This window comes from Heliangelus exortis, chromosome 1, assembly GCF_036169615.1.
Source record: "Heliangelus exortis chromosome 1, bHelExo1.hap1, whole genome shotgun sequence".
Lineage (NCBI taxonomy): Eukaryota > Metazoa > Chordata > Aves > Apodiformes > Trochilidae > Heliangelus > Heliangelus exortis.
The window spans coordinates 17226701-17239153 of NC_092422.1; the positions used below are offsets into that span (position 1 = coordinate 17226701).

The following is a 12453-nucleotide window of genomic DNA, read 5'->3' on the forward strand; positions in this document are numbered from 1 at the left end:
TATTGCAAACTGGTGAAGTATAGTTAGAGCAAATTCCAATTAGGGGGTTGCATTTGGTGCTTGGTACTCTTTTAAATGCTGTTGTCTTACATTGCTTTGTTGAGGAAAGATTGGCACTATGTTGTGGTTTATTAAATTTTTGTGATTCCAAATTAAGTACATGATCTAAGTCCTCTATTTCTAAGTATTGCAGCCTGATCAATGAAACACTATACAGAAAGATTAAATCTTTCTGCTCTTTCCTTTATCCTCACCATTCCTCTGTTAAAAACCTTGGTAAATAATATAGAACTTCAAGTTACTCTGTTTTGGACATGATTATAATACACTATTAAGAAAGTTTGAAGAAAATTTCTAGCCATAGTATATTAACCTTCCTTTGATAGATGTTTAGGTAACATTTAGTTAATAGTGTGTACTTTTTGAAGATAGCTAAGTGGAAATACCATTTTTTAGTGAATGTTGCTTATGTTCTGCATCTTATTTCTCCTTTCAATTTTTTACTTTCTTTCATGTAGCTACCTAGAGTCCCATTGAATTAATCATGACACTAAATGAGTAACACACTGCCAAGTTTGAGAAAAAACAATGCATCTTTCAAATTGTGGTATACAGTAGGGTCAGGGCCGCTCAGATTAATTCCTTTGCTTAAGAAAACATGATAGTTCTACAGAATTTTAATCAGATAGTATGTGTTTTGCAGCTTCAGTTCCTGTATGTCAATCATGTCATGAAGAAAAACTGCAATGCTGTGTGTCTTACTTAAGCAGTTAATGGACTAAGTAAACTCTTTCTTCTATGGATTTTACCTCCATAAAATTGTGGTTTTTCTAAATGTTAGTTTACAGGAGAGGATGGCTGTCATCTACAAAGACTCCCAGCCACAGTCTGTGAAGTGGGAAAGTGGTATGCACTGTGCTGTTTACATAAGTGATTTGAAGCAGTGGCAAAGAGGTCAAATAAGCAAGATTGTCTCTGAAACAAGTGCAGAGGTAAACCTGTTACCATAAAAGGGCTCATAGTTGCTATAGTTCGTAAGCATTCATTGATGAAAAGAGTGCCAGATCTTAGCTTCTCTGTCTTAGTGTTTTCTCGTGCAGCTGTTTGCTTCTCTTGGGTTGCTGGAAGTAAGATTACTGTCTTATCAAAGTTCAGATGCTCTTAGCAGAGAACCCGGTAGTGGGGGAAGGGTCCTGGGGCTAATTTTCTGTTATGTTTACACTTTTAAACATGATGCAGATTCTCAAACTATAGCCTAACAGTTTAGATTAGGTTCCAGAAGCTGTGTAAGCCTGAGGGTCACATTAATTCCGACTTTATGAAAGGTGGAGCCAGTTGTACCAAGTGCAGCACCACAGGAGCACATGTAGTCATACTGTCCCTTGAACCCTAAACTGGTGGTGATGCCATACCTACATGTAACATTTTCCACAGAAATTTTTCATACAGTGATGATTTAAGCATACATTTTGCATTCATTTGAAAAAAAGCAAGGAAGACCACAAGACGCATTTCTTGAAACTATCTTACTACTAGCTACTTACCTCAGTAGTTGGAGTGGCTTTTTAATCCTACAGATAATCCAGGACTGGTTTGCCATTAGTTCCCTCCACCATCATCAGATTGTCCCATTGGTCTTCTTGGTAGGAAACAGAATTGGGACATTCTATGCTTCTGCTTTGTATCATCTGCTGAGTCTAAGAGCCCTCAAACAGTTCTTGAACCACGTCAGAATAAAAACCAAGGGGTCAAGGGGAGCTATTGCAGCATTTCTAGGTTTACAAATTGAAATGCAACAACATCAAAGCAGGGAGAGAGAAATTTTCTTACTTGAGTAATAGCCTCTATAAAGTTGCTAGATCCCCTTTGAGCACATTTTTGTGTTTTGGTGTCTTGGTACTCAACACTCATTTGTATTGTATGTTGGAGTACTTCAGTGCAAAGGCAATTTGTTGAATCCTGGTCATGTAATGCTTGCTTGAATTTTGTTTACCTATTCGGGCATGCTATGAATTATAATTATATTATATTATGAATTATAATTCATTACAGATAATATTAAGAGGGTGGGTTTTTTCTTCTTCATGGTGTTTCTTGTCTGTAACAGGTAATACTTTATGATTTTGGAGCTGAAAAAACAGTGGATATCAGCTGTCTAAGAAAACTCAAGGAAAATATGAAGAGAATTAAGACATTAGGAATAGAATGTTTCTTGGCAGATATAAGGTAGCCTTTCCCTCATACTGAGTAGCAGTATTAGACACAAAAATTACATAACTTAATATTTTCATGCATTAGCACTGATTATCTAAGATGAGGATGTGGTTTGCTTTTTGAATAAAGAGGAAATGGGATGGCAGGTGCACTGCTTTTTTCTTTTGCTTTTTTTTTTTTTTTTGCTTTTTTTTTCTTCCCCTAAGGGTTATGCTGCACATCTGTGAAGCAGAAACAGTGCTATAGAAAATAAATGTATTTATAGGATTAATTACAGGCTACTGTACAGATTATAGAAGTTTTTCTTTTATAAATCTATTTTTTTCACTAGTTTAGAATTTGAGATAATCAAATCTCATGAAGATACAGAGAAAGTCTCTCTTTTCTAGACTGTAAGAAACCTCATGGTACAAGGGTTTCTGGGAAAAGCAAAAAAAAAAATCTCAGTATAGGGAAAGGCTTGTAGTAAACCCCCAAAGATGACAATTTCTTGTACTAATAGGGTATTACGATTTTTTCTATGTTAGACCAACAGGTGGAAGCATGCAGTGGACAGCAACAGTGTGTGAATGTTTATCCTATTACCTAACAGGGGCACAAGTGAAAATAATCATACAGGTTTGTAATCAAAGCCAGTGGTATTTGTAAGATTGATAACAGTTTGTTAATTTTTTTTTCTGAATATTTTTGCTTTTGAAAGGTGCAACTTGTTTAGATTGTTGTTTGTTGTAGAGAAAAAGATGCTTTTTCATTTTTCTGCTTTATTTTCATGATTCACTGCAGCATTAGAGCAGTTTGGTTATCCAGTGTGGGAAGAACAGTCTTGGGTATATTTAGTTGCTGAAGAATAGTATTTATGTCCTTGGGATTACTGGATGCTGACAACTTTTATGGTTATGAGCAGTATGTGCATGTTATTGATGAAAATAATTTCAGCAGGTACTGTATTAGTTTTCAAGCCTTGGAAACTGAAAGAACACGTCCAGTGCTGTACATCATTAATGATTTATTTCTGCCACTGAAATTTAGACCCTGAATTTCTATGAGGGTTTGATTTGTTTCAGGTCTTTTGGCAGCTTCCATTGAGGTGTGTCTGGAAATAAAAGCACTGATGAGCAAAGTTATGTATGAGTAGGTTTAAGGCTACTGCTAGAAGAAAATTAGTATTTGGCAGTTCATTCTAATAAAACAGCTGAGGGAAGAGGTGATGTTTTATTCTGTTACTTTTTTTTTAATGAAAAGTTGGTAGAGTTCAGAACAGTTGGTAAAATTATGGAACTGTGACATGGATTAAATAAATTTTGTGTCTTCTGATGCAGGCATCAATTCTTCAATAATGTCTCATTTGCAGTCAGGACCAGTAAAGTGAAAAATACACCTGTAGGTTAGAGGAAATGCAGATTGTATTATGTTGTCTGGCTCTCATTTATTTACAGGAAAGTGATGGGTCTTGTGCATTGCCTGTGAAAATTTTTTGCAAAGATGAAACAGGAGATGTGATTGATATTTCAGAACACCTTATTCAGAAGGGTTTGGCATTTAGAAGCAGAAGGTTTGGATGCTTTTCTTTTATATTCTTTCAGAGTTTTATATTGTGATAAGCTAATATGTAATACAAAAATCTGGATTGTCTTCTACAGCATATGTAGCAACAGAACTGTTATCTAGTGAACTTCCCTGAGTATAACATCAATTGTATCCATTGCACAATTCAGCTTTATGTTGGTAGATGAGATGTCTGACAGTATTTTAACAAGTATTTGCCATCTCTGTGTGGTTGCTTTTTTGCTTCTTTTTTTCTTCTGTTGCACTTTTCAAGTTCTTTGTCAGTTAATATGTTTATATGATTTGACTGATTCTGCTAGAACTGATAAAGGTGATGTGGCTTGCTCAGTCTCCAAGGAACATCTTAAAGCACATCTAGAGCAAGGGAACACAGAACCAGATGGCTGTAATTCAGAAACTGCGTCTGCAAAACCCAGCACTGTGTCAGAAGAAGACATCACTGTTTCAGAGAGTGCACAAAAATCAGGAATGGATGGAATATATAAATGTCCTGTTATACCTAAAGCAAAAATCTTTCAGGCTGTAGTAAGCTGTGTTGGACCTGATGGAACTATTTACGTAATACCAAAATCATCTGGTAAGATTACCTAAAAGACAATACATTTATGTTTATGAATCTGTATAGCTTCGGTGTGTCAGAATATAGGAGATACGTGTTCTGGTATACGTGTTCTTTATCAGAACATAGTCCTGGAGGATTCCTGTTGGGGGAGGATATCCTGTAGGGGGAGGATAGCTGCTGGAGGATGGCTGCCTTCGGCGTGGGGTTGAGGGCTTCTTGTGCCTTACAGGTCCCCAGCGTTCCCCACAAAGGTAGCTCATGTCCCCAGCAGGTAGCAACCTGCCCTCCAACCCATCCAAATGTGATTCCCTGTCCTTCCACTCGCACAAGAAACCCAAAAACTTGGGTTGGATGCTTGGATGGATGGGTTACCTGCCTCATCTCTAGGCAGTGTTGAGTAAAGCAGCAAGTGTTTTCAGTAATGTTGAGATTGTGATATATTTTACTAATAATCATGAAATAGCAGTCTTGGGGATTGTCAGAAGTTAGCCTGGTTCTCAAGTATGATTGGAATGTCTTGTTTCTTCAGTGTGAGCTCAGTACCCAGTTTCCTTGGACTCATTGTTCTGTGATAGATTCTGTATATTGATACAGGGCAAAGGGCAGTGGTTATAAACCGGAGCATAGGCAGTTCCGTATAAATATTAGGAATTTTGTCACTGTGAGGGTGACAGAGCACTGGCACAGGCTGTCCAGGGAGGTTGTGGAATCTCCTTCCCTGGAAACATTCAAAGCCCACCTGGACATATTTCTGTGTGACCTGCTGTAGGTGACCCTGCTCTGGCAGGGGGGGTTGGACTCAATGATCTTTTGGGGTCCCTTCCAACCCCCAACTTCCTATGATTTTCTGTTTGTACTTTTTGAAAGAGGTATGTTTTGATCTGACAGATCCCGTGTCAGTGTTCAGTACATAGTAACATATTGTAGTTTAGAGAGAGGTTCCTGTATGAGAACATTATTTTTTAATATTTCTTTTTAATTCTACAAATACATTTAGCTGTTTGATCATATCATAAAACTTTGAAATTCAGCGTGCAGCAACTGCTCTAGCCCAAGACTTCGTTTTGCACTTGTTGCTGTCTGTTCTACCCATAGCAGAAGAGGGTCTTCAAGATACCTGTTTTGTGTTATTTCATCATGTCCTACAAGTGCTTCTGGGAGTTTGTCCTCTTCTTCACAGAGTCTTGTAATAGTGCTGCCAAGATGTCAATTGTAAAATTTATAGACCCTTCTCAAAGATTAGAACCCTGAGCTGAGCTGCTAGTGGCTTCAAAATTGGAAACACAGTTTACTTTTTGTTTAAGTAGTAATGTGTTTGCATATACTGCATGCTTAACATACATATTGTATCAGTGTTGGAAAATACTTTTTGAAGTGGCACATTTGTTATGTGTTTATACATGTCTTCATCAGAATTTACTGGGGTTTAGTGATTGAAATAATTTGCATTAATACATTACAGACTATTTTGTATTGATTTTTTTTTTAATTATTATTCCCCTCTTCCCCCTACCCAGAAATCGAACTAAACAAATTGATGGCTGAAATACAAAGTAACTTCAAATGCCTTGGTCTTCTGGATCCCTACTGCTGGAAAAAGGGAGAAGCTTGTGTTATAAGAGGATCAGATACCATGTGGTATCGAGGCAAAATTATAGAACTTGGTGTTAGTACTCTCCAGGTAAGTTTGATTATATGTTGTGTGTGTTTGTAAACATATGCACGTGTATGTTAAAAAAAAAAAAAAACAACAACAAAGCTTTGAAAATATTTAGGTTTTACTCTCAACCTGAAAAATAGTGGCTGTCTTAGCTTTGAATTCTTACTGCCACACAGGTATACAACTACATTTTCTAATTAGCAATTAATCTTCCCATAACTCCTAAGTGTGCTTATGGTTTTTAGAATGTGGATTTGCAAGTTTGATATGATCCTAGTTCACAAATTTTTTTTCTTTCTGTTTTAAACTGCTGTAGGTAATTACACAAAACAGTAGGATCTTTTCCAAGACAAGTTTAGGAACTGAACTTTTAATCTACCATACCACTTTTGTAATCCTCTCTGTTTCCCACTTAGTCACATCACTTATTGATTATTTTTTCTTGTAGAAAAGTGAATGCTGTAAATAAATGCTTTCTCTTACTTAATGTTAAAAAAAGAGGAATTATTGCAGGAAATAATTCTTCTTTCTATACAGGTACAGTACATAGACCATGGCAGCATAGAGAGGATTCCTCCTTGTCATCTGTATCCAACTACATTGTACATTGATATTCCTCCATTTTGCATACCATGTCAGCTCTACAAGACAGTACCAGTGAGTACTGGTAAATTTGAAGATGTTTTAGTGGGTAGTTACTGCAGCTGAGACACTGTTTTGTCATACAAAGGTTGAGACTGCTGGCCAGTGTTTTTCTTACTTACAAGGATTCAGAAAATAGCTGATGAGGAGCATTTCAGCAAGGCAGCCTTTTAGTGCAACATTCCAGGTGGCTTTATGAAGTGGCCGTGCTTCAAAAGCAGCTGCCATCAGAATTAAATCTTTGTGAGACAGGACATGGCAGTAATTGGCAGGATGATACTCTGAAGTAGTAGTTCATTTTGGAATATTAGTAACCAAAAGCAAGGCCTGGATTTCTTAATGCAGAACAGTCAGGAAATTGTAAATCTTCAAGTCCCACGGAAGTGTTTCTGTCATTCTAAACCTAGCTGTGCAGGAAGCAATTGGTAGTGCCAATGTAATAGAAGTGAACTGGTTAAGAGTTTTTTTAGTAAGTAGTTGGTATCACAGAATCACAGAATTATTGAGGCTGGAACAGACCTGTGAAGTCATCATTTCCAGCCTGTGATCTAACAGCACCACATTGGCTGCTGCACCATGGCACTAAGTGCCACCTTCAGCCTTTCCTTAAACCCCTCCAGGGATGGTGACTCCACCACTTCCCTGGGCAGCCCATTCCAGTGCCTGATCACCCTCTCTGAGGCAGTGCTTCCTGATAGCAAACCTAAACCTCCCTTGGCACAGCTTCAGGTCATGGAAACATTTAAATAACATCTTCATGTATCATCACTTCTTACTGAAACATAAATGGTGCATTTAGTAAATGTGAATTAGTGAAATTACTGGCTTATTTTTAAGGTTAATTTTAAAGAAAAACTTTTTATTTCTGGAAGTAATTACTCTGATAGATTAAGACACTTTTATTCCCAGCCATATCTGTTTGCCTCCCAACCCGTAGGCTTATAAAACTATTTAAAGTATCCTGTTTGTGCTGTTTGTTATGCTATCTTCAAGTGCAATTCAGTATCTTTGGGTTATGTTTTGGTTAATTGTGCACACATACATTATTATATATATAATAAAGGCTAGACTTGGCAAGCAGCATCTCTTTCTAAGTCACTTTAAAATTCAAATATAGCTGGTTGGCTTTGTCAAACAGTAAGTTTCAGTGTACCAAATTAGTAGTTAATGTTTAAACTGCTGTAAACAAATCCAGCTAGTGATCTGTGTGTTCAAGGAAGTTTTTCAATGATAGGCACATGTTTTCATCTTACTGTGTTACTGATATTAAGAGTATTACTTGTCAGCATCTCAATGTGTTTCTTCCTTTTTGCCAAATAGATTGGAAATTTTTGGCAGCAGGATGCAATAGATTGCCTTCAGGTACTACTTAAAAATGAAGAAGTTGAAATACATGTTCAGGTAGCTTCATTTATTCATAGAAGTGAACAGTCTTAGGAGTTTTTTTCTTTTTTATTTTTTCCTCACTTCTTTTATCTTGCATTAAGAATAATAGGTGAAGGAGTGTAGCAGTAAATGTATTTCTTAGATAAAATCCAAAACTAAAGTTAATTCTCCTATGACTTGCCCTTTCTTATAGTTTACAGACCTTAAATATATCCTTTAGAGGTACTAATGTTTTTTGGTCCTGTTTATATTGTTTTTGTCATTGACAATAAACCTGCCTACCAACAGCATCAAGTCTTCTAAATCAAATGTTATTAAAATTTGGCATAGCAGTGGGGTTGGAACTAAATGATCTTTAAGGTCTCTTCCAACCCAAATCATTCTACTATTCTATGATTTTTGATTCTGTGATAATTACATATGAAATGCTTTTGTTCTTATATGAACATTATGTGGAAACACATAATCTGTATTGTCTGAAAACCTGCATTTCAGATAAATTGACTTCTAATTATCATGAAAGAGAATGATTTATTGTTGAGTGAGCAAACATGGGATAATGTTTTGGTTATAGTGAGTAGTTGTTGCTGCTGTACCAGAGATGCAGCTGTGTCCCATCTGTGTCACAACTGATGTTAATAACCATCTTGACTGCTTTTGTATCTTTGAATGACTATAGTGCATTTAGGAATGGCAGGTTTGAATTTTCTGGTCATTGTTTCTAAAGCCTTACTCTTATTTTGTCTTGTATAAGTAGGAATTACCAGATGATCCATGGGGCAAATTGTCCATCAACTTGTATTTTGGTGGAATGTCACTTTCTTCCTTCATGGCATACCAGAAATACTGTGTGGCTGAAGATTGTCTGGACATAGCAGAAATGGTGAGATTTTCATGTGTGTGTGTCCTTCACTGTTATTCTGACATTAAAAAGATTACTCAGTTGCTTGTTGTGACCTTTGGTTTATTGTTTTTATTTTTCTGTGCATCTTTGTGATGTAAACAGCAGTAAGAATAAGTACACAGCTCTGTAGCATAACAAGTGTGGGTATGATGTGTTGGTAAGATTGTATGGCGTATTGACAGTGAGGGTGGTGAGACACTAGCACAGGTTGCCCAGGGAAGCTGTGGATGCCCTTGCCTTTGGAAATACTCATAGCCAGGTTGGATGGGACTTGGAGAAACCTGATCTAGTGGAAGGTGTCCCTGCTCATGCAGGAGGGTTGGAACTAGGTGACCTTTAAGGGCCCTTCCAACCCAAAACATTCTGTGATTCTTTGAACAGCAGATTGGCAAGAGTTTGTTCTTGGGCTCCTTACTGAAAATAAATTTTTTGCATTTCTGCTCAAAATCCAATTTGGTTTTGGGTTCCTCTAAAACTTAAAAGGATAGGAGCAGGGTAATATTTCTGTCACTTGAAGGAATTTTTTAATTGTAGAAATGTACCCCAATGATGGAGATATTAAAGTAAACTTAAATATTTCAGTGTAAACCTAATGATTTCTAAGGGACTTCTAATGATTTCTAAGGGGGTTACCTAGATTCTTCATTCCAAGTGTCTGGGATATTCATCTGGTGTTGAAATTTTCATCAAACTTCATTGTCTTAACACAAAAAAAAAAAAAAGGTAATTTCTCTGTATTTAATATTTTTCTTGAGGATAAAGCTTATTTGAATTACAGAGGCTATTTTGTTGCCTTTTTTTTCTTAATTCTGGTTAAACCTGCCAGTGTATTTTTTATTCCAACATGAATCTCTGCTTCAGAAAAGAATTTTACAATACAGAGTATGCTGCTGTCATTGCTGAAGTAAATCTTGGTGTGTGTGCCAGAGGGCTTGTGGTGCAGTTGGCCCTAGTACACTGAGAGATTTTTTAAGTAACCATGGAAAACCTAATTGTAAAAAGTTTCTTGTTGCATTTTCATAAAGTCAGCACATCACACTAAACTTTCAGCAGACTAAATATGGGTCTTGAAATGAGATGGTACCATTAGGATGAAAATTAAATTTGCAAAACAAAAATACAGCCATGTAAGAATGTTGTAAGCAAGATGCATTCAGACAGCCTGGAATACTTTCAGCAAGGAATGTAGCATCAAGCAGATTCATTCCAGGAGTAAGTGGCTTGGAACTATTTGTTAAGAAAATAATATCCTAGGTGGTCAGTTGTCAACCAGGAAAGGAACAAAACATCCAGAGCTCAAGCTGCTTTTAAGATTTTAGATAATAATCTGAACACACACTTGGACAGACTGCACATTTTAATTCACCCCTGCAAAAAGCCAGTGCTATTTTGTTTTCTGAATAGTCCATTAATTTAGGTCAGAGTAGAAATGTGCTTCAGACTGCTGTTGACATACTGGCCGTGTTTATTTAGTTAGCACCAGTCTTCTGAAATGACAGCATAGACAATGCTGAAAAGATTTCATGCAAAGGCATTTTTTATGTTTCTGACTTAGAGTCACATGAACACTTGCAGTGTGATCAGGAGCTTCTTGGCCTGCCTGCAGTACTAGAGATCAGTGTCTTTTCAGGCAGAGAAGCAGCAGTATACAAAGGGCTGATTCCTCCAAAACAAATTATCTGTGTGACCTGCTAGATAGCTTAGGATTGTGGTTTTGTGTAAGTAATTTATTAGAACAGTCTGGATGAAAGACAGGGGTTTCAGATAACTTGTCATAAGTTGAAGGCCAGCCATGTGTGTTGCAGGCCAGCTGTGTGAGTCCTAAGTCCTACCATCTCTGACACCAAGAAGGCTTTTTCTATTACTGGTGTTTTCACCAAAACTAGTAGGAAATCATTGTGCAAACACCTAGATACAAAGCTCTTTCTGCCTGATTTTTGCCAATATGAGAGTAAATGTAAGATACCTTTGTCTGTTTCAGGGAAATACAGAATCTGAGACTTGCTGTAACTTTGGTCTTCATCTTCCTAAAGATGTCTGATTGCCTCACACTGCTGGCTGGGCTCGTGTGGGCTGTTTGCAAACAAAGCTTTGCATGTGGTAGAGAAGGAAGTACAACACACTGCACTGCAGCCTACCATTTACTTAGTTTGGATTAAATTCTTCATGCTGAAAAGCACTCTTGTGTTGCCTTATTAAGTATACAATGATATACAGTGTGTAAATTATATGTTAAGAATACATAATTTCTGATATGGCTTTACAGAAGTAGTGAGGAATGTAAGCCATTTCTAGAAAAAAACAGACATAAGGCAGAAAGGATGGGAGACAGCTGTTTGAACTAGATAACTCCTGAAGATGTCTTGGCAGAACTTGTTTTTATTATCAGTATTTACAACTGGACCACCAGTGCCTACATGTGGTAGATCTAGCAGTAATCAGTCTGCTGACAATAAGAAAAGTTGACAAAAATGCAAATGCAGATTTTCTTTCAAAGACACGAGAGCCAACTGAGATCCCCAGTTGAGCTGCCTGCAGTGCTCACTTGGGAATGAGCTGTAATTTAAGTTGGATCTTTGGAGCCAGTTGTAGTCGGGTGGCCTGTCACAGTGTTCCTGATTTGTTTTGCAGAAATCTGGCATTTAGTTTGTATGTATCTGTGATACAGTCAGACATACTTTCTTTAGTGCCATTTTTCAATATAAGATTTTTTTAATCATAGAAGTATATTCTTTCAATGGAAAAGCTGGTTTTTTTCCTAGTTTGGTCTGAGGAATGTAGTGGATTTCTGTACTGTATTCTATATCAGATAACACATGGGGAAGAAAGGGTCAGAATGTATTGTTTCATTTTGCAATTATATATCTGATTGCTTCTACTTTTCTTTTTGTCCTGGGTGTAATGAAAACTGTTAATCAGATCAGTGTGTAAAAATAAAATGTATTTTGGAGAAATTGTAACTTTATAATGTCTCAAAGTACAATAAAGAATTGGAGCTGTATTCATGACATCGATCCAGCTGAGTTATATATCCTTATAAAGGGATAATTTAATTCACCAAGGTTTATTTTGTTATGAACCTAATGACTTAATGGCATCTAGAATCCAAACTGTTAAATATGTGGTTCTGGAAGAAGACAGAATGAAGCATGTTATGCTAAGGAGACAACAGGTATCTGTAATTAGCCAAATCTGTTACCTTTTAAAAAGGGTGATAATATTGGTGACTAGGAAGTTAAATTACCCTTTGCCTTTTTCTTAAAGAGTAACTTAATCTGGCAAGCTGCAGTGGCATTGACAGTGGCATTCAGGTTAATCTGTGCTAAATAATTGCTATTATTTTAGAATTTTATTTTTAAATATTGTTATCTTTAAAGGAAATTCCATACTTAATGCACTTTTTGAACTAGTGGCGATCAAGTTAGCAAATCAGTGTGCTAGGACTGTTTCAAAGATACATTCTTCATATTTTAGTTGTTAATTAACTAGTTCTGTTATCTTCTAGTTAAACCTTTTAAA

The 12453-nt window shown here is 36.6% G+C and overlaps 1 protein-coding gene across 1 annotated transcript in view; it reads left to right on the forward strand.

Annotated features, from left to right (window-relative positions):
* Nucleotides 1-12453, forward strand: part of RNF17 (ring finger protein 17) — a 44519-nt gene that overhangs the window by 26302 nt on the left and 5764 nt on the right. Inside the window, exons 24-32 of the mRNA XM_071735159.1 lie at nucleotides 842-992; nucleotides 2108-2226; nucleotides 2742-2832; nucleotides 3651-3766; nucleotides 4080-4357; nucleotides 5860-6023; nucleotides 6540-6659; nucleotides 7965-8045; nucleotides 8788-8913. Coding sequence (XP_071591260.1) covers nucleotides 842-992; nucleotides 2108-2226; nucleotides 2742-2832; nucleotides 3651-3766; nucleotides 4080-4357; nucleotides 5860-6023; nucleotides 6540-6659; nucleotides 7965-8045; nucleotides 8788-8913 — 1246 coding nt within the window. The remainder of the gene's footprint in view (nucleotides 1-841; nucleotides 993-2107; nucleotides 2227-2741; nucleotides 2833-3650; nucleotides 3767-4079; nucleotides 4358-5859; nucleotides 6024-6539; nucleotides 6660-7964; nucleotides 8046-8787; nucleotides 8914-12453) is intronic.